Source organism: Tupaia chinensis, unplaced genomic scaffold, assembly GCF_000334495.1.
Source record: "Tupaia chinensis unplaced genomic scaffold, TupChi_1.0 Scaffold000415_1, whole genome shotgun sequence".
Classification (NCBI taxonomy): domain Eukaryota; kingdom Metazoa; phylum Chordata; class Mammalia; order Scandentia; family Tupaiidae; genus Tupaia; species Tupaia belangeri.
This window is the reverse complement of record NW_006159920.1, coordinates 395,838-418,475: the sequence shown is the minus strand read 5'-3', so window position 1 is coordinate 418,475 and position 22,638 is coordinate 395,838. Positions and strand designations below refer to the sequence as shown.

At 42.5% G+C, this 22,638-nt stretch overlaps 1 protein-coding gene across 1 annotated transcript in view; it reads right to left on the bottom strand.

Annotated features, from left to right (window-relative positions):
• LMLN (leishmanolysin like peptidase) overlaps positions 1-22,638 on the bottom strand; it is a gene marked incomplete at its 5' end in the record, with an annotated part of 89,662 nt that overhangs the window by 37,095 nt on the left and 29,929 nt on the right. Inside the window, 4 exon segments of the mRNA XM_014590171.1 lie at positions 1,449-1,525; positions 8,525-8,632; positions 11,680-11,797; positions 18,872-18,966. Of these exon segments, the coding sequence (XP_014445657.1) occupies positions 1,449-1,525; positions 8,525-8,632; positions 11,680-11,797; positions 18,872-18,966 (398 nt within the window).

Sequence of the window (22,638 nt, the reverse complement as noted above, 5' to 3'; positions counted from 1 at the left end):
CTTAAAAAAAAAAAAAAAAAAAGGAAAGGAAAGGAAAGAAAAACAAAACACGCCAGGCATATGGTCGGCCATGTGGCAGTCTAGCACCTTTAGCCGCCACACCTGCCGGCCCCCTGCTTTTGTTTGATTTAGTGGGAAGGAGACTAAAGTGGAAAGGATGGTTCTAACCAATCCCTCAGCTTTTGAGATGATGAGATGATTGATTGATTTATCTTTGCCATCCGGCATGTAGCTCACTGGAGAGAGAGAGTTAGGAAAAATGAGAAATCACCCCCTGGGGTGGGGCTGGCCACACCACAGTCCCTTCTCCTCCGTCCTCCTCTCGGGACTTTGGGCACACACACGTACATATTCCCATTTTTACTGGAACTGTCCTTATCAACAATGATCTCATATTTTCAAATCTTTATACTTACTTCTTCAGTCCCCCAAAGTTAAGGTAATGTGAACAAAAGATTTCACTGCCTTACCAGAACATTGTACTGCTTTAAAACCGGAATGCTATACATTTCTTACAATTAAATTATTTAGATTAGTCTTTCCTTCAGATTAACATGGCCTCTACTTACTAGAAAATAAATCTTCATGCTATCAGGGAATTTTTTTTTTTAATTCATGACTTAGGGCTTTAAATATTTACTTGAATCAATGAATGGAACTGATATAGATAATGGACAAAATGCAAAGAATTAGTAAATACATTCTGTTTCAGCATAAAATGTCATTTCTTCAGCTGTAATCTGGGGCCAGCAGGTAGCGTGGTGGTTAAGATGCTGGAATTCCCACGTGGCTGACCATGGTTCAAGTCCCAGACCTGGTAGCTTGCTTTCTCACTCTCTGTCTTTGGCAAAATTCATGTGAAAAATAATAATAACAATAATAAATAAATAATTCTTTTTAAAAAATGCAATTTCTTCAGCTGTAATCTTTTTTTAAGAATTATTTATTTATTCAATTTTATTTTTTATCTTTTGGAGAGGTTTTTGCTGTAGGGTGCGTGCACTTACCAAAAAGACATAGACCAAAAACAAGAAATAACGCCCCAGGGGTGTAGGGCCACACCACAATCCTTTCTCCTCCATTCTCCTCTTGGGATCTTGGGTATGCACGCACATGTACCCGGCATGAGTTTAAGCCACCGGGTCCAGGACTTGAACCGCAGTCGACTACATGGGAGTCCAGCGACATAGCCATTACGCCAACTGATGGTCCCATCAATTTTATTTATTATTATTATATTTATTTTTTAATTTGACCAGAGAGAGATAGAGAAAGAGAAAGCAAAAGTAAGAAACCAAGCCACCAGGTCTGGGACTCAAACCATGGTCAGCCATGTGGGAGTCCAGCACCTTAAACACCATGCCACCTGCTGGCTCCATCTTAAGCTGTAATCTTAATGTTCATTTATTTCATAAACAATTCATATCATATTCTCACAGCTGTCTTACCCGGTGTCCTCCATTAATGCCAGAGTGATTCGAGAGAGGACTCGGTTCTGGGTGTGAGAACCAGTCATTGCTTCATTCTGAAAATCACCAACAGATTTTAATTAGGAGCCTGGACTCTGTAACACCAAATAATTTCTGTGATCCTTCTTAAGCATTTATTTTGTAATTTTTTTAAGTTTATTTATTTCATGAAAGATAGAGGGAGAGAGAAAGAGACAGAGACAGGAATCCCCAACAGGTCCCTCATGCTGCAACCCATGCCCAGCCTCAAGCCAGCCTAGATCACAAGCACGTGTGCCCGGCACACACAGGGAGGCCCCAGGACACAAACCTGGGCCTGTCCATCTGGGCCTGGTGTATTACTGTTGTGTTACCAACTCGCCCTCTGTCATGTACTTAAAACGTTCCAAGTGTTAGAGACAAAGAGCATTGCAATGATGACATACACAAGCCTTCTTTTTTTTTTCTGGAGAGGTTTTTGCTATAGGGCGCGTGCGCTTGCCAGACAGAGAGAGGCAGAGAGAAAGAAAGCGAGAAATCACCGTCCGGGGGGATGGCCACCCCGCAATCCCTTCTCCTTCATTCTCCTCTCGGGATCTTGGCCAGGCACGCCCACTCACCCGGTGTGAGTTTAAGCCACCAGGTCCAAGACTCGAACCACAGTCGGCTACATGGGAGTTCAGTGACATAGCCATTACGCCAACTGCTGATCCCCACAAGCCTTCTTTAAGTCAACTAGACTGAAGTTTAAAGTGAAATTTATTTTCTGCCTCAAATGTCTCCATCGTGAATGATTTCCCTGAACGGCAGGCAGTGCATATTTAGAACTCTGTGATCGAAGTGAAGATAAGTATATATGGAAACTAACTACTGTAAAAATACACTCTCTAGGCAAAGTGGAGTGAGTGATTGAGACAGATGCCCAGATAACTTGGTATCAGAGAGGAATAGTAGTTCTTGACTGAGTTACATAGAAAACTATTTTTATCCACCTTAACTTTGGGGTCATTGAATCAAACTACCATGTAAAAAAAGTCTGACAAAATCAAAGGATTCACATGAGGGACCTAAAACATCATCAAGGTTTACGATCTACCCAGTATTTTGATTCACACTATAAAATCCCTATCAGGAGGTTACCCAATAGTGGGGACTTCGCTGTTTCTTAAGTGAGATCATTTCATCTTTGGACAGCTCTTGTTATTCTTCAGACCTTTACACTGAACACTGGATGATCGTCTCAAGTATTTTAATACCATCTTTTAAGAAGTTCAAGGGCTGGGACCAGCAGTTAGTGTAATGGCTATGTCGCTGGACTCCCACGTAGTCGACAGTGCTTCGTGTCCCGGATCTGGTGGCTTAAAACTCACGCCAGGCGCGTGTGCGTGCATGCCCAAGATCCCGAGAGGAGAATGGAGGAGAAGGGATTGCGGCGTGGCCATCCTCCCTGGGGGGTGATTTCTCGCTTTCTGTCTCTCTGTCTCTCTCTGTCTGTCTGGCAAGCACATGCGCCCTATAGCAAAATCCTCTCCAAATAAATAAATAAATAAATAAATAAATAAAGAAGTTCAAGGGCACAAAGTGGACTTTAGAGAAAGGAAGAAGTTAATGAAATTATTACTCTCAGGTCTTCGACTGAAAAGCACATAAATGTTAATTTACGGCCAATCTAGTTTTCTAAAGGGAGTCATTTGAAAATACTTCTTAAGGAAAATAAAGAAACTGAAGTTCTAGGATGGCTCTGTGGCACAGTGATGTGCTGCTCACGAGAAGCCTGATCACATACAGCAACAGCCATGCGAATTCCTGGCCGGTCAGCCCGGAACACGCCAGGCAGGCCTGCAGGGTCCAGCAGACTGTGACATAACCAGAGCCTGTGGGGGGTGTCTTTCTCTCTCTCCCCTCCTCTCTCATTCCCATGTGTTTGCACATGTATGCTATCATGAATAAAGAAAAAAAATGAAAAAAAAAAAACAGAAAACTCCTGAAATTCCCACGAAGGAGTAAGTGTATGTATCTTCCAAAAGTTTCTATTATTTACTTTGTGATTACCTAGATATGAATGATAATCACAAGCATTTTTTTTTTTTTTGAGAGGTTTTTGCTATAGGGCGCATGTGCTCACCAGATAGACAGAGAGAGACAGAGAGACAGAAAGCGAGAAATCACCCCCTGGGGGGATGGCCACTCCAACTTTGGACAACCACTAATCTGCTTTTTCTGTTTCTATAAATTGGCCTTTGGACATTCATATAAATCATACAATATGTAGTTTTATTTTACAATATGTAACACTTCAATTCTGTTTTTCCCCCCACATATAATCTATGTTGACCATGTAGCAATATTTCATTCCATTTTATAGCTATATATTTTTGCATTATATGAATACTACATTTTATTTATTCCAAAGAAACATTTGAGTTGTATCTAGTATTTGACTTTTATGAGTAATGCTCCTATAAACATTCCTGTATAAAACTTGGTTCATGTGGACATATGTTTTTTAATTTTTTTGGAGAGATTTTCGCTATAGGGCACGTGCACTCGCCACACAGACAGAGAGAGACATAGAGACAGAAAGCGAGAAATCACCGTCCGGGGGGATGGCCACACCTCAATCCCTTCTCCTTCATTCTCCTCTCGGGATCTTGGCCACTCACGCACACTCACCCGGTGTGAGTTTAAGCCACCAGGTCCAAGACTCGAACCACAGTCGGCTACATGGGAGTTCAGTGACATAGCCATTACGCCAACTGCTGATCCCCACAAGCCTTCTTTAAGTCAACTAGACTGAAGTTTAAAGTGAAATTTATTTTCTGCCTCAAATGTCTCCATCGTGAATGATTTCCCTGAACGGCAGGCAGTGCATATTTAGAACTCTGTGATCGAAGTGAAGATAAGTATATATGGAAACTAACTACTGTAAAAATACACTCTCTAGGCAAAGTGGAGTGAGTGATTGAGACAGATGCCCAGATAACTTGGTATCAGAGAGGAATAGTAGTTCTTGACTGAGTTACATAGAAAACTATTTTTATCCACCTTAACTTTGGGGTCATTGAATCAAACTACCATGTAAAAAAAGTCTGACAAAATCAAAGGATTCACATGAGGGACCTAAAACATCATCAAGGTTTACGATCTACCCAGTATTTTGATTCACACTATAAAATCCCTATCAGGAGGTTACCCAATAGTGGGGACTTCGCTGTTTCTTAAGTGAGATCATTTCATCTTTGGACAGCTCTTGTTATTCTTCAGACCTTTACACTGAACACTGGATGATCGTCTCAAGTATTTTAATACCATCTTTTAAGAAGTTCAAGGGCTGGGACCAGCAGTTAGTGTAATGGCTATGTCGCTGGACTCCCACGTAGTCGACAGTGCTTCGTGTCCCGGATCTGGTGGCTTAAAACTCACGCCAGGCGCGTGTGCGTGCATGCCCAAGATCCCGAGAGGAGAATGGAGGAGAAGGGATTGCGGCGTGGCCATCCTCCCTGGGGGGTGATTTCTCGCTTTCTGTCTCTCTGTCTCTCTCTGTCTGTCTGGCAAGCACATGCGCCCTATAGCAAAATCCTCTCCAAATAAATAAATAAAGAAAGAAAGAAAGAAAGAAGTTCAAGGGCACAAAGTGGACTTTAGAGAAAGGAAGAAGTTAATGAAATTATTACTCTCAGGTCTTCGACTGAAAAGCACATAAATGTTAATTTACGGCCAATCTAGTTTTCTAAAGGGAGTCATTTGAAAATACTTCTTAAGGAAAATAAAGAAACTGAAGTTCTAGGATGGCTCTGTGGCACAGTGATGTGCTGCTCACGAGAAGCCTGATCACATACAGCAACAGCCATGCGAATTCCTGGCCGGTCAGCCCGGAACACGCCAGGCAGGCCTGCAGGGTCCAGCAGACTGTGACATAACCAGAGCCTGTGGGGGGTGTCTTTCTCTCTCTCCCCTCCTCTCTCATTCCCATGTGTTTGCACATGTATGCTATCATGAATAAAGAAAAAAAAATGAAAAAAAAAACCAGAAAACTCCTGAAATTCCCACGAAGGAGTAAGTGTATGTATCTTCCAAAAGTTTCTATTATTTACTTTGTGATTACCTAGATATGAATGATAATCACAAGCATTTTTTTTTTTTGAGAGGTTTTTGCTATAGGGCGCATGTGCTCACCAGATAGACAGAGAGAGACAGAGAGACAGAAAGCGAGAAATCACCCCCTGGGGGGATGGCCACTCCACAATCCCTTCTCCTCCATTCTCCTCTCGGGATCTTGGGCACGCACGCACATGCGCCTGGCGTGAGTTTTAAGCCACCGGATCCAGGACATGAACCGTGGTCGACTATGTGGGAGTCCAGCAACATAGCCATTACGCTAACTGCTGGTCCCATCACAAGCATTAATTTTACTCTTTCATAATTTTACTAATATTAGTCATGATGTGTGTAAGCTGCAAACACCTAATTATCTAAATAGATCTCTAAAAACAAAAATATATATGTTGACCTAAAAATTCCACTTCTAAGGATTTGCCCTTTCTCTCTCTCTCTTTTAATGCTAGAGAGCACATGCATGCTCCCCAGAGAGCCACAGAGCTCATCATGCTGCGACCCCCTTCCCCAGCCCTGCAGCTCCTCGGATCCTTGGCACCTGTGTGCAATGTCTGGTGTCTTTCCAAACTGCCTGGGGGATCCAAACCCACAGTTAGCCATACAGTTTCCAGCTTGCAGGGCACTTGCATTACCACTGCACCACCATGGCTGGCCCCTTTCTCCGTCTACGTACACAGGTCTCCTTCTGACCTCGAGTTAACTTTCTAGTTCTGCTTCCCTGGAAAGCTAATAAAGATGGAATGTCAACTATGTCAGTAGATAATAGGAATTAAGGGAATAAAGACCTCCAGACATGCCTCCAGAGCTGGAATTACTGTAAATGTACAGTAAGTGAACATGAGTACTTGCTGGCAAGACACGGCTTGGGACTTGCCTGTGTGCAGTGACTCTTATGTGTATGTTCCTTATGGGGACCTGGAAGTTATGTCCATGGAACTGTTAAAAAAAGATACTGGTTCCTATCTGGGACATGGCCCTTCTAAGCCAGGCTGGTGCTGGAATCCACCTGCTATGGTCTTGTGCTCTCGTACTTGAGCAAGAGGGGGAAGGAGAGACTCACAGACGACAGCCCCTAGACTGTGGCGTGGAGCACAAGAGAAATACCCGACTCTGCCGTGCTGGCATGCTGTGCATTCTTTCTCGTATCCTCCTAAGGAAATATTTCTTCAGTGTGGCCTGTGTTTAATTTAACTGTTTAGGTGAACTTAGGAATACCTGTTGAAACACCACCCCTGGTAGGTATCCCAGACGTAAGTAAGTTGATCTTGACAATATTTTTTAAAACAAAAAAATTGGGACCAGCAGATGGCATAATGATTACAGCACTGGACTCTCACGTAGTTGACCGTGGTACGAGTCCTGGACCCGGCAGCTTAAACTCACGCTGGGCATGTGTGACTGCATGCCCAAAATCCCAAGAGGAAAACAAAGGTAAAGGAATTGTGGTGTGACCAGCCCCTTTGGGGGGTGATTTCTCACTTTCTGTCTCTCTCTCTCTGGGGATCACATGAGCAGGATAGCAAAAATCTCTCTTAACAACAACAAAAAAAATCAAAGCACCTGGTCATTAATACAGGACTGTTATGCTACATTCATATAATACTATGTAGCTATTAAAAAGTGAGAGCTACAAGAATGCAGTCTCTTCTGCTAAAGCAAGGATTTGCTTCCCAGCCTTGACACCCTTTTGGCAGTGCTCTGGTTACTTGTTTCTCACAGAGGCCTTATTATTGCTAGTGTTTAATTTTGAAGAAAGCAGTTTTTAGGAAAGCACATGTTATATTAAAACAGAAGCATCTGATCTGCTTTGGAAAGATACCTACGATATACCGTGTAAGTGAAAAAAAATTGTAGAAATTTCTGAACTCATTTTATAAATGAGTATGTGAGGACCAACAGCTGGCATAATGGTTATGTCGCTGGACTCCTATGTATTTGACCACAGTTCGAGTTCTGGACTCAGCAGTTTAAAACTCATACCGGGCATAGGGAACCAGCAGTTAGCGTAATGGCTATGTCGCTGGACTCCCATGTAGTCGACCGCGGTTCATGTCCTGGACCCGGTGGCTTAAAACTCACGCCGGGCGCGTGTGCGTGCGTGCCCAAGATCCCAAGAGGAGAATGGAGGAGAAGGGATTGCGGCGTGACCATCCCCCCGGGGGGTGATTTCTCGCTTTCTGTCTCTATGTCTCTCTCTTGTCTGTCTGGCGAGCGCACGCGCCCTACAGTGAAAATCTCTCCAAAAAAAAAAAAAACAACTCAAACCAGGCACCTGTGCATGGGTGCCCAAAATCCCAAGAGGAGAATAAAGAAGGGACTATGGCATGGTCATCCTCTCTGAGGGGTGGAGAGGAGTGATTTTTTGCTTTGTCTCTCTCTGTCTCTCTGACAAGTGCACACGCCCTACAGGAAAAATCTCTCTCTCAAAAAAAAGAAAAAAAGAGTACGTATACATACCCATACAAAAATACTTACATACTTTGTGTGTATGTGTGTGTTTATACATACATAACATAAAAGCACTTACAGAAGGATGTACAAAAACTCAAATAGTGATTATATCTGGAGAGTGGGTCTAGAAAGATAAAGGGGAAAAGAGACCTGAAAAATTATTTTATTAGGGCAAGCAGATGGCATAGTGATTAAGGAGCTAGACTCCCACATGGCCGACCATGGTTCGAGTCCCAGACCTGGTGGCTTGAAAACCACTGTAGGCACATGTGCATACATGTCTAAAATCCCAGAAGGAAAATGGAGAAGGGACTGTAGCATGATCATCCCCCCTGGGGGCTGATTTCTCACTTTCCTTCTCTGTCTCTCCCTGGTGAGCATACACACCCTATGGTAAAAGCCTTAAAAAAGTTATTTCACTTTATGATCTGTTTGAATAACTTTTCCCATGAGTATGAATTCATTTTATTAAATAAAAATAGCTTAGGAAAATGTAAAAATAACCTGACCTCCAGAAGCCGCTTTTCCCAATGGTTGAGCTCAGTGCCCATGCCGCCTTGATTTTCAAGTTCCATTCCCTCCAGAACCGGACAGTTGAAATGCTTTCGTGCTTCATCCTAAAAATCAGAAACAAAGATAAACTCCTTAATAGTAGTATAAGAAATGACGAACTCTTGGGACCAGCAGTTAGCATAATGGCTGTGTTGCTAGACTCCCATGTAGTCGACCGCGGTTCGAGTCCCGGACCTGGTGGCTTAAACTCACGCCAGGTGCGTGTACGTACGTGCCCAAGATCCCGAGAGGAGAATGGAGGAGAAGGGATTGCGGCGTGACCATCCCCCCTGGGGGGTGATTTCTCGCTTTCTGTCTCTCTGTCTCTCTCTGTCTGTCTGGCAAGCGCATGCACCCTATAGCAAAAACCTCTCCAATAAAAAAAAAAAAAAAAAAAGAAATGATGAACTCTTTATCACAAGCATATAATAGACAGTAAAGAGTTACTTAGGTGAGGGACCAGCAGATGGTGTAATGGCTATGTCGCTGGACTCCCATATAGTCGACCGCGGTTCAAATTCCAGATCTAGCAGCTTAAACTCATGCCAGTCATGTGTGCGTGCGTGTCCAAGATCCCGAGAGGAGAACGGAGGACAAGGGAATCACCCCCGGGGGGTGATTTCTCGCTTTCTGTATGTCTCTGTCTGTCTGGTGAGTGCATGTGCCCTATAGAAAAAACCTCTCAAAAAAAAAATAATAATTTTTAAAAGAATTATCATTATTTTAATCATTTTAATTATTTTTATTTATTTTATTCATTTATTTATTTTAATTTGACCAGAGAGGGACAGAGTGTGAGAGAGGGAGGGAAAGTAAGAAGACAAGCCACCAGGATAGGGACTCAGACTGTAGTCAGCCATGTGGGAGTCCAGAGCCCTTAACCACCACACTACCTGCTGGCCCCTTAAGAAATCATTCTAATAAGAAAGCAGAGTGCTGTGTGTCCTCAAGGAAGCAGAAAGGGAAAATAGCTTTTTAAATTAAATAAAGGGTAAAAGGTACCCTGTAATGGTTAACATTATGAGTCAACTTGGTTGAACCATGGTGCTTAGATATTTGGTCAAACATTAGTCTGGATATTTCTGTGAGTACATTTTTTTCCCCCTTAAGAATTATTTATTTAATTCCATTTGTTATTGTTCGATTTTTTTATTTGACCACCAGAAAGAGAGAGAGAGAAAGGGAAAGCGAGAAAGCAAGCCACCAGGTCCAGGACTTGAACCATGGTCGCCCATGTGGGAATCCAGCGCCCTTATCCACCACACCTCCTGCTGGCCCCAGTACATTTTCTTTTTAAAAGAGATTTTTTCTATAGGGCACATGTGTTCACTGGAGAGACAGAGACAGAGAGACAGAATGTGATAAATCACATCCCCAGGCAGAATGGCCATGCTGCAATCCCTTATTCTCCATTCTCCTCTTGGGATCTTGGTCACGAACTCACATGCACCCTGTGCAAGTTTTAAGCCACCTGGTCTGGGACTGGAACCATGGTTGACTACTTGGGAGTCCTATGACATAACCATTATGCCATCTGCTGGTCCCGCTGTGAGTGCAGTTTTTAATGGGATAACTATCTACCTATAGTATCTGTTTATGTAAATTGCCAGAGGGCATGCACTTGCCAGAGAGAGAAGAAAGCACCCCACGACGGGGTGTGGTCACGCTGCAATCCCTCTCCCTTCACCTTTCAGTCTCGTCAGGACTCTGCGCACACACGCACGTATGTCCACAGTGTGTTTCAAGCCCACGGGGTCAGGACTCAAACTGCAGTTGGCCATAGGGGATATAGCTCCCTTAACCTCTAGCCACAGGGCCAGTCTGCAATTCATATTAAATCAGTGGATTTGAGCAGATTATCCTCCTTAATGTAGGTGGGCCCATCTAATCAGCTGAAGCCTTAAACAGAACCAAAAGTAGGAAGCAATTCTGCCTTTTTTCCCAAACTGCAACTCTTCTGTTTATTGAGAGATTTCTGCTACAGGATGTGTGCCTGCCAGAGAGACAGAAAGTGAAAAAGAAGCCCCCTAGCGGAGATGGCCACATCACAATTTCTCCATTCTTCTCTCAGGATTTTGAGCATGCACGCACACATACCCAACATGAGTTTCAATCCACTGGATCCAGGCCTCGAACCACCGTCAGCCACATTAGACTCCAGTGCTTTAACCACTACACCATCTGCTGGCCCTGCAACTCGTCTTTGAGTCTCTAGCCTGAGATTTGGACTTGCCAAGCCTCTGTAGCTGTGTGGGTCAATGCCTTAAAGGAAATCTCTCTCTCTACATACACACACACAAATTCATCCTCTGATAGTATTTCTGTGGAAAACCTTGACTGATACAGACCCCAGTAAATAATCATCAGTTATAGATATAGTAGCAGTGATTCTTTTTTTTTAAAAATAATTATCTATTAAATTATATTTATTCATTCATTTATTTTAATTTGACCAGAGAGAGACAGAGATAGAAAGAGAGGGAAAGTGAGAAAGCAAGCCACCAGGTCCGGTATTCAAACCGCAGTCGGCCATGTGGCAGTGTCCAGTGCCTTAACCACCATGCCACCTGCTGATCCCCCTTTTTTAAAAAAAAAATTATTATTATTTATTTAATTTTATTCAAGTACCAGTGATTCTGAAGAGGTACTACGAGATGGGCTGGCAGGTGGTGTGGAGGTTAAGGGCACTGGACTCCCACATGGCTGACCACAGTTCGAGTCCCAGACTTGGTGGCTTGCTTCTCACTTACCTTCTCTTTCTCTCTTCCTCTCTGGTAAAATTGAAATAAATAAATAAATAAAGCTAAATAAAATAATTCTTAAAGAAAGAAAGAAAAGAAAAGAAAAAAAAGAGGTACCACAACAGAGAAGGCACTGACTTAAAGCAGTGGGTAGGATGGGGGCTAGGAGTATCATTGCAAATTTTCCAATTTCTCAGGTTTCTTTGGCTTGAAGCTTTATTATACTGTCTTTATGCTACTTTTCCTAATATAGGCTCTAAGCTTTAATCATAAGATCCTAAATAGTGATTAGTAAAGAGTGACTGGTAAAGAAAGGCCCACAGTGAAGGAAGGGTCCCTGCCTCCCAAGACATGAAGTTCAGAATACTTACAACAACGCGAGGTGTTACTAGGAGATACACGGTGTGGCGAACTATCTTATTATCTCGAACATCCCATAATCTCTCCACTTTTCGAACTACTTTATCACTCCATTGATATAGTCCAAGACTGTAATAATGGAATAAAAAGTCATTTTTTTAAATTTACCAAGACTTTAAATGTGTTTATATAAACATCAATATGAAATTAACATGTTTGAAATTTGACTATGTACCAAGACCATACAAAGCACTAAAGAAACATTCTCTAATTTAATATTTTCGACCACCCTGAGATCATAACTCCTATTTTGAAGATAAAAAGACAGACACTTAGAGAGATGAGGTGACGTACTCAAGTTCACATAGCTAATACTTGATAACAATGAATTACTTCCTTTACACAATTTGCGTTTTTAATTCATGGTAGAGTGCTTATGAGTGTGAGACAGAGAAAGGGAGAGAAGAGCCCTCCACAAGGCTGGTCACAATCCCCTTCCTCCTGCTCCCAGCCTGCCAGGAGCCTGGGCATGCACATATGTGTCTAGCATATTTTCAGGCCAGCTGGGCCAGAAACTGGAACCCTGGTGGGCATGTGTTTTTTAGCTCTGTAACCTATAAAACTGCCAGCTGTGTCACAGGCAGGGCTTTAAAAAAAAAAATTTTTTTTTGATAGATAAAACAGAAGCAAGTCCAAAAACATATCTGAGCATACAAAACAAAAAACAGGGGCCAGCAGGTGGCATGGTGGTTAAGGATGTGGGACTCCCACATGGCTAACAGTGGCTTGAGTCCCAGAGCTGGCAGCTTGCTTTCTTACTTTCTCTCTCTCTCTCTCGCACTCTGTTCCTCTCTGGACAAATTAAAATAAATAAATAAATACATAAAATAAAGTCAAGTAAAATGATTCTAAAAATACAAAAATCTAGGACCAGCAGTTAGCATAATGGCTATGCCGCTGGACTCCCATGTAGTTGACCGCAGTTCGAATCCCAGATCTGGCGGCTTAAACACATGCTGGGCGCGTGTGCGTGCGTGTGTGCCCAAGATCCCGAGAGGAGAATGGAGGAGAAGGGATTGCGGCGTGGCCATCCCACCTGGGGGGTGATTTCTAACTTTCTCTGTGTTTCTCTGTCTTTCTGGCAGGCCCATACGCCCTATAGCGAAAACTTCTCCAAAAAAAAATCTTGGGGCCAGTAGTTGGTATAATGCTTATGTTGGTGGACTCTCATGTAGTTACTGCAGCTCAAGTCCTGGACCCAGGAGTTTAACTCATGCCGAGCACGTGTGCATGCGAGCCCAAAATCCCAAGAAGAGAAATGGAGGAGAATGGATTGTGGCATGGTCATCTTCCCTGGGGGGTGATTTCTTACTTTCTATCTCTTGGGCAAGTGCACATGCCCTATAGTGAAAATCTCCAAAAAAAAAAAACTAAAAACAAAAAACAAAACTTAATAAAAACTATGCCATATTTAATTCAGTGGAAAAGTAAATATTATCCATTTGAAAATATAGCTAAATCTCTATTTCATGCCATATACAAAAATAGATTTACTCCAGAAAGAAATCAGCAAAAATGGCAGTGTAGGGGCTGGCAGGTGACATGGTGGTTAAGGTGCTGGACTCCCACATAGCTGACTGTGGTTCGACTCCCACACCTGGCAGCTTACTTTCTCAGTTCTTCTCTGTCTCTCTCTGGGGACCGCACATGTCCTATAGCAAATTAAACAAAAATAAATAAATAAATAGGGACCAGCAGTTGGCTTAATGGCTATGTTGCTGGACTCCCATGTAGTTGACCACGGTTCAAGTCCTGGACCCAGTGACTTAAACTCACGCTGGGCACATGTGTGTGCACGCCCAAGATCCCGAGAGGAGAATGGAGGAGAAGGGATTTCAGCGTGGCCATCCCCCCGGGGGGTGATTTCTCACTTTCTATCTCTCTGTCTCTCTCTGTCTTTCTGGCAAGCGCACAAACCCTATAGCAAAAACCTTTCAATAAATAAATAAATAAAATATTTTTTTTTAAATGACAGTATAATGTTCTCTGAAAAGTCTCCATGAGGGACCAGCACTTAGCGTAATGGCTATGTCACTGGACTCCCATGTGGTCGACTGCGGTTCGAGTCCCAGACTTGGTGGCTTAAAAAATTCACGCCAGGCATGTGTGCGTGAGTGCCCAAGATCCCGAGAGGAGAATGGAGGAGAAGGGACTGTGGCATGGCCATCCCCCCTGGGAGGTGATTTCTTGCTTTCTATCTCTCTGTCTCTGTCTGTCTGTCTGGAGAGCGCACGCACCCTATGGCAAAAACATCTCAAAACAAAACAAAACAAAATAAAAAAGTCTCCATGAAAGCAATGAGAAAACTAGCCAAATTGGCAAAATAAACTTTTTTAGAGCTGGATGATTTTTAGAAATTAACCAAAGGCTTGTAACAACCTAGGAAGCATTTATTCGGGAAAACTGGATGAATCTTAGTAAGAACAGTAAGCTTTATGATGCTTTCCTCTCTCTAGCTTCACAGCAGCCTTAGAAACACCACACAACACGGTGAAAACCAGTAACTGGCAGTCACTGAAAGGAGCAGAATAGAGCTGACCTGCAAAATGGAAAACATGATCCAGCTACATAGTTTAGACTCAAAGATACAAATATATGGAAAGTAAAGGGATTAGAGATCTACAGGTTGAGCATCCCAAATCTGAAATTTGAAATCCAAAATGCCCTAAACTCAAAACTTCCTGAACAGTCATGTTATGCCACAGTGGAAAATTCCGCATCTGACCTCATGTAATGAACAGTCAAAATGTCCCAATACAAAAATATTTTGAGGGGATCAGCAGTTAGCGTAATGGCTATGTCACTGGACTCCCATGTAGTCAACCGCGGTTCACGTCCCGGACCCAGTGGCTTAAAACTCACGCCGGGCGCGTGTGCGTGCATGCCCAAGATCCCGAGAGGAGAATGGAGGAGAAGGGATTGCGGTGTGACCATCCCCCGTGGGGGGCGACTTCTCGTTTTCTGTCTCTCTGTCTCTGTCTGTCTGGAGAGCACACGCACTCTATAGCGATAAACCTCTCCAAAAAAAATTTTTTGTAAAATGAACTTCGGGCTATGTGTATAACACATATACAAAATGTAATTTGTGTTTAGACTTGGGATCCATTCCCAAGATATTTCATTATCTATATGCAAATATTACAACCTCACCCCCCCACCGCCCCAGTTTCAAAATCCAAAACACTTCTGGTCCAAAGTGTTTCAGTTAAGGAATGTTCATCCTGTGCTATGTAAATAATATTCAAAAAGAGGGCTGGAGCAGCTATACTAACACCAGAAAAAACAGACTTTAAGACTAAGGTTGTTCCTGGAGGTCCAGTGCGTAGCATACAAACTGTGGTGCTAGAAGCCACAGGGCTGGCCACAGGTTCAGAATCCCAGCCCGGCTGAGGTGGCACATACTGGGTGTACAACCCCATGTCCAAGACCCCGAGAAGCGGCACAGCTGAAGGAAAGGGATCCCTGTGTGACCGCCCTGCTGGGGTACTTCTCTCATCTCTCCCTCTCTCCCCTCTCCTACATATACTCACTATCATGAATAAACTTTAAAAAACAGCTACTAAAGACAAAGAAAGGCATTTAATAACAACAAAAGGGCCAGTCCATCAGAAAGTGTAGCAATTATAAACATGTATGGACCTTACGAAAGAACCGCAAAGTATATGAATTGAAAGGATATTCCAGAGGCCAGTATGTGGCAGCTGGCTCCCACATGTGGAAAAAACATTCTGGATGTGTGTGCATGCTTGCCCAAATCCCAAGATGAAAATGGAGAAGAAAGGACTGTGGTGCAGCCATCTCCCCTGGGGAGTACTTTCTTCCTCTCCCTGTCTCTGATTTTTCTCTCTGGCAAGTGTGCACACTCTTTAGCAAATTAAAAAATAAAATTAAAAAAAGAAAGTACATTCCAAATGAATTAAAATGATGAATACTTAAAAATCTAGTTATAATTTAACTGGGATAAATTTAGCTGAATATTTTTATAATATTTGGAGAGCAGAAACCTTCTTACATAATAAAATAAAAGCGGAGAAATTTAATGACATAAAATCTAAAACCTGGCCTACCCTGATTCCCATTTGATACTAAACTGAAGTACCCATGCTGGAAGCCACATAGCAACTGAAGGACACAGAGTTGGGCTTGAAAATACACACGCATGCCCAATACTCCGATGGCTGGGGGTGAGAAAAGGAAACTGCAGCGTGAGGAAACCCTGCTAAGGCTGCTTCTCTTTCTTTTACCTGACACACGTGCACATGCTAATGTGAATAAGATAAAAATAAACTTAAAAAATAAAACGACTTTTATATATGGCAAAAATATAATAAAAAGGTAAACTAATTAGGAAAAATATTTGCAACAAATATGGAAAATGATCAATATCCCTAATTTATAAAAAATTATTTGTTTTTTGGATGGGTTTTGCTATAGGGTATGTGCACTAGCCAGAAAGACAGAGAGAAACAGAGAGATAGAAAGCAAAAAATCACTCCCCAGGGTGGATGGCCATGCCACAATCCCTCCTCCTCCATTCTCCTCTGAGGATCTTGGGCATGCATGCACACGCGCCCAGCATGAGTTTTAAGCCACCAGGTCCAGGACTCGAACCACAGCTGATTACATCGTAGTCCAGTGACATAGCTATTACGCCAAATGTTGGCCCCATAAAAAATTCTTATAAAGTGATCAGAAAAAGGAAAACTTGGGGGCTAGCCAGTTGGTATGGTAGTTAGTGTAGCTGGGTCCCACATGGCCTACTGCGTGGTTTGAGTCCGAGGTGTGGCGATTTGAGGAATACAACAGGCACATGTATGTGTGCCTAATATCCCAAGAAAAGGGGTTATGTCATGGACATCCCCTCTGGAGGTTGCTTTTTCACTTTCCCTCTCTCTGGCAAGTGTATGAGCCCTGTAGCAAATTTAAAAAAAAGAAAAAGAATACTAGAAGCTGGTTGGTAAAATAGGTAGAACGTGATGATTCTGTGACACAATCCCATGTGAGAAAGTTTTCAGTTCAAGTCCTGAGATTCCCTCAGTGTGCCAGGTACACACTGCCCATGAGTCAAGACTAGCTGAAAGCTAGGGGTGGGTTGTAGCATTGGAACCCTGTTTGGGGTGTGTCTCTCTCTGTCTCTCTCACTCATGGAAGAAAGAAATAACCTTAAAAAAAAAAAAAAAAAAAAAAAAAAAGGTGGATCAGCAGTCGCTGAATTCCCATGTAACTGACCGCAGTTCAAGTCCCAGACCCGGTGGCTTAGACTCACGCCGGGCGCATGTGCGTGTGTGCCCAAGATCCCGGGAGGAAAATGGAGAAGGGATTACGGCATGGCCATCCCCCCGGGGAGTGATTTCTTGCTTTCTATCTCTCTCTCTCTGTCTGTCTTTCTGGCGAGCACACGCACCCTATAGCAAAAACCTCTCCAAAAATAATTAATTAACTAATTAATTTTTTTAAAAAAAGAGGGATCAGATGGCATGATGGTTAGGATGCTAGATTCTCACAATGCCAAACAGGGTTCAAGTCTCAGACCGGGTGGCTTGCTTTCTCAATTTTCCTCTCTCTCTCTCTCTCCCTCTCACGCTCTCGTGAGCACACATGACCTGTAGCAAATTAAAAGATAATAATGGGACCAGCAGGCGGCATGGTAGTTAGAGGTGCTGGACTCCCACATGGCCGACCACAGTTTGAGTCCTGGACCTAGCAGCTAGCTTTTCACTCACCACCACCCCACCCACCCTGTCTCTCACTCTGCCTCTCTCCGGTCAAATTAAAAAATAACTTACTAACTAAATAAAGTTAAGTAAAATAATTCTTTAGGGACCAGCAGTTGGTGTAATGGCTATGTTGCTAGTCGACTTTCATGTAGTTGACCACGGTTCGAGTTCCAGACCCAGTGGCCTTAATTCATGCTGGGTGTGTGTGTGTGCATGCCCAAGATCTGAGAGGAGACTGGAGGAGAAGGGATTGCAGAGTAGCCATCCCTCCTGGGGGCATGATTTCTAGCTTTCTGTCTGTCTGTCTCTCTCTCTTTCTGGCAAGCACACGCACCCTATAACGGAAACCTCTGAAAAAAAAAATCTTTAAAAAAAGATAATAGTGTGGACCAGCAACTGGCATAATGGCTATGTCGCTGGACTCCTGTGTAGATGACCACGGTTCGAGTCCCGGACCTGGTGCCTTAAACTCGCGCTAGGCACATGTGCATGCGTGCCCAAGATCCCAAGAGGAGTATGAAGGAGAAGGGATTGTGGCATGTCCATCCCTCCTGGAGGGTGATTTCTTGCCTTCTGTCTCTGTCTTTCTGGCGAGCGCATGCACCTTATAGCAAAAACCTCTCCAAAAAAAAAAAAAAAAGAGAGAGAGAGATAACAGCAATAATTTTATTTATTTATTTGTTTGTTTGTTTGTTTTCATTTGACCAAGAGAGGTACAGAAAAAGAGAGAGAGAGGGAAAGTGAGAAAGCAAGTTGCCAGGTCCAGGACTCAAATCATGGTCAGCCATGTGGGAATGTCCAGCACCTTAACCACCATGCCACTTGCTGGCCCTAAATAATTCTTAAAAAAAAAAAAAATAAAATAGAGAGGCCAACAGGTAGCACAGTGGTTAAAGGTGTTGGACTTGACCACGGTTCAAGTCCCAGAACCATTGGCTTGCTTTCTCAATTTCCCTCTCTTTCTCTCTGTCTCTCTATGGTCAAATTATAAAAAAAGAAAAGCAAATTAAATTAAATAAATAATTCTTTAGAAAGAAAACTAAAAGACTGGACAGAGAAAACAAGGCAGTTTATAAAGAGAAAATGCAAATGGCCAAAACCTCACTAATAGTCCTGGAAGAATAACAATGGGATACCATGTTCTATTTATCAAAACAGCTTTAAAAAGTGATCTACAATATCCAGTACTGGTAAGGTGGTAACAAAAGCACTTATACATTCCTGATGAGAATGTGATCTACCACTTTTTTTTTTTTTGCTAGAGGGCATACATGCTCACTGGAGACAGAGAGGGAGAGAAAGGAAAAGTGAGAAGGCAGGACACAAGAGGGATGGCGATGCCACAATCCCTGCTTCATTTCTCTTCTCGGGATTTAGTGCACACACCATCATAAAATGGAGGAGCAAGAAGAAAAATGACTAATACCTGTAATTAAAAGGTGGCAGACCATCTGCAAATCTTGAAGTTAGTGGATTTCCATCTTTATCATGGTAGAAGGCAAACAGCCCAGCAGAGAAACCCTAAAAGACAAAGTTTAAAATGTTTTAGAGAAAAATATCAGGTTTGATCACATCTTAACATGCCTTACCATGCCTGCTAGCAAGAAAGCACTTAAAAGTGCCACGTCAATACTTGTACATAGGGACCAGCAGATGGTGTAACAGTTACGTCGCTGGACACCATGGTTTGAGTCCTAGACCCGGAGTTTTCAGATTCACGCTGGGCGTGCGTGCATGCAAGTCCAAGATCCCAAGAGGAGAATGGAGAAAGGACTATAGCGTGGTCATTTCCCCAGGGGGTGATTCTCACTTTCTGTCTCTCTGTCCTTCCAATGAGTGCACACACCCTAAAGCAAAACTCTCTAAAAAACAAACAAAAAAAAACTTGTACAGGAACTTCTCATACAGTGGAACTGGGTAATAATTAAGTGTGCCATATTTATGAATTTTAAATTCTAATTACTTGAGGTAAAAAAAAAGTTAAGTTTTTGTTATAGGGAGTGTGTGCTTGCCGGAGACACACACACACACACACACACACACACAGAGAGAGAAAGAGGGAGGGAGGGAGGGAGGGAGGGAAAGTAAGAAATCACCCCCAATAGGGGTATGGCCATACTGCAATCCCTTCTCCATTCACCTCTAAAGATTTTGGTCAGGAACACACACACATCCGGAGTGATATTCTAGCCTCTGGGACTGAGACTTGAACCATGGAATTGGCCATGTGGGATGCAGTCCCTTTAACCTCCATGGTACCTGCTGGCTCAGTAAACATGTTTTTATAGTTTTATTCATTTCTTCCATGAGAGAGACCAAAACCTGTATCCCAAGCAGGGTCTTCCCACTGTGATCCTCCCGAGCTTCAGCCAGTGGGATTATGGGCATGAACCTGCCTGGCTTGCTCAAGGAAATGCCAGGATGCAGACCCGAGACCTCTTCCATGGGACCAGTGATGTTATTACTGCACCACTGCCTGGCCCCAAGGTAAACATTTTTAACTAAAACTTCCAAAATGCACTATGTATTTTAAAACTACAGCCAGTATAAATATTATAAACATCAATTACTGCATTAAAATGATACTTTCAGATGCCATTAGAACTTAAAAACAATGTATTAACATGTATTTTAAATGTTTCCATATGTCTGCTTTTTAAAGCCATTATGGTCTTCCTCCTTGTTTGAGAACACATCGAGCATCATTTCTGGTTGCTGCATGAGTTGAAAGGACAGAAGAAATATATGAAATTGGCTATGCAGTTAGTTATGAAACTCAGTACACTGTTTAAAATATTTTATTGCTTAAAATAAAATAAATAAACTTAATTAAAAATTACTGTGGAGGGGGCCAGCAGGTGGCATGGTGGTTAAGGCACTGAACACTCCCACATGGCTGACCACCAGGTCTGGGACTCAAACCATGGTCAGCCATGTAGGAGTGTCCAGTGCTTTAACCACCACGCCACCTCTGGTCCACAAGTTAACTGACTCTTGACACCACTGCAACAATTCGTATTCCTTAAAACTCCTAATTTTAGGTCTATGTTATTATCTCTAGCTTGCTTTCTCACATCCTCTCTCTCTCTGTCTCTCTCTCTCTTTCTCTGTGTGTGTGTGTGTGTGTGTGTGTGTGTCTCTCTCTGTCAAAAATAAATGAACAAATAAATAAAATAAAAAAATAAAAAGCATTATTTTAAAAATCACTGTGAAGATATACATTGCTACGTAGAGTTCAAATACTTACAAAAAGCAAGAGCATTCAGGTGGTGGTGCAGTGATAATTCAACTGGACCCACATGAAAAAGGTCCTAGGATTGCATCCCAAGACCTTCCTGGGCACATGGGGCATGTATACACATGCCCAAATTCCAGGCTGGCTGAGACTCAGGAGGATCATGGCATAAAAACCCTGTTGGCAGTGTCTGTCTTTCTGTCTATTTTTTGAGAGATTTTTGCTATAGGGCACGTGCGCTCAGTGGAGAAAGTGAGAAATCACTTCCCAGGGGAGGAAGGCCATACCACAATTCCTTCTCCTCCGCCCTCCTCTCGGGATTTTGGGCATGCATGCACACACACTCAGCGTGAGTTCTAAATCCCCGGGTCCTGGACTTGAACCGTAGTTGGCTACATGGGAGTCCAGCAATGTATCCTTAATGCCATCTGCTGTTCCCTCTCTCTCTTTCTCTCATTAAAAAAAAAAAAAAAAAGAGTAATTATTTAGTTAACACTTTGGTTTCCCCTAATTTTGAGAAGATAAGTCAGTCTCTTTGTTACTTCTTTCCTCCAAGGATATCCACGGCTACCAGAAGCAGTAGCCCAGGCTCTGCCGTAACTATGGTTTCCAAATCCCTTCTAGTGTCTTTTATTCATAAATCTAAGAACTTTAAGGGAGGAAAACCTTATATGAATGTTATTGTATTTCAAAAGAAAATCTAAGGCGTAAAGTGTAATGATAACAAAGACGGTTGTTAGATGTGCTAATCATAATTGCTCTCTTCACTTGAATTTACTGACTTTCCAGTTACCTAGGGAATACTGCTATTGAAAATCATTAACAAGGGGCCAGCAGGTGGTGTGGTGGTTAAAATAGAACAGATAAAATAAGTAGATTCCCATATAGCTAACTATAGTTCCAGTCCTGGACCCAGCAGCTTGAAAATCACAACACAATCACAATAGACAGATGACAGATAGACATAGATAAATGTTTTGAAAAAAGAAAACCATCAACAATATCATGCAGGGTATGGAGCTGGGAGTCAAATGTACTCCTAAGACACTTGTAAAAATTTGTATACATACATACACACAATAAAGAAAAGATCGGGAAAGGTGTGTGTGTGTGTGTGTGTGTTCATGCATATTAGACTGGAAACATACCTATCTATGTAAACCAGTAGGTAGTATGATGAGTAGGGTGCTGGACTTCCACCTAGCTAACTGCAGTTCAAGTCCTGGACCCAGTGGCTTGAAAATCACGCTGGACGTGTGTGCATGTATGTGTATCCAAACTCCTCCAAGGAGAATGGAGGAAAAGGGATTGGGATTGTGGTGTAGCCATCCCCTCTGGGGAGTGGCTTCTTACTTTCTCTCTATCTCTCACTGGTGAGCACACATACCCTATAGCAAAAAAAAAAAAAAACTAAGAAAAGTTAGCTATGATTCTTTGGTAGCAAGGTAATGGATAAAGTCATCCATACTACAAATATTACAAAGTTTTTTGTGTTTTTTTTTTTTAAGAGAGATGTTATCTATAGGGTGCATGTACTCACCAGGAAGACAGAGACAGAAAGGGAGAAATCAGCCCCCACCAGGCGGTATGGCACACCAAAATCCCTTCTTCTCCACTCTCCTCTCAAGATTTTGGACACGCACAAGTGTGCCCAGTATTTTTCAGGTCGCTAGGTCCAGGACTCAAACTGTGGAGTGAGCCATGTGGGATCCAGTGCCTTAACCATCATGCACCTGCTGGCTCCATCTTTGCAATATTTATATGCACTTATTTTGTCACCTAATTAATCTGAAATTTTTTCTAAGCACTCATAAGGTCCATCTAGTATTAGGAATATCGTGGATGACTGTGATTGACAGCTATGAGCACATATAACTTGACGGTAGCATCTGTGAGTGTAACATTTAGCCTTGAGGGTTTTTTTTTTTTTTCTGTCATTGCTTGTTGGTTTTAAATTT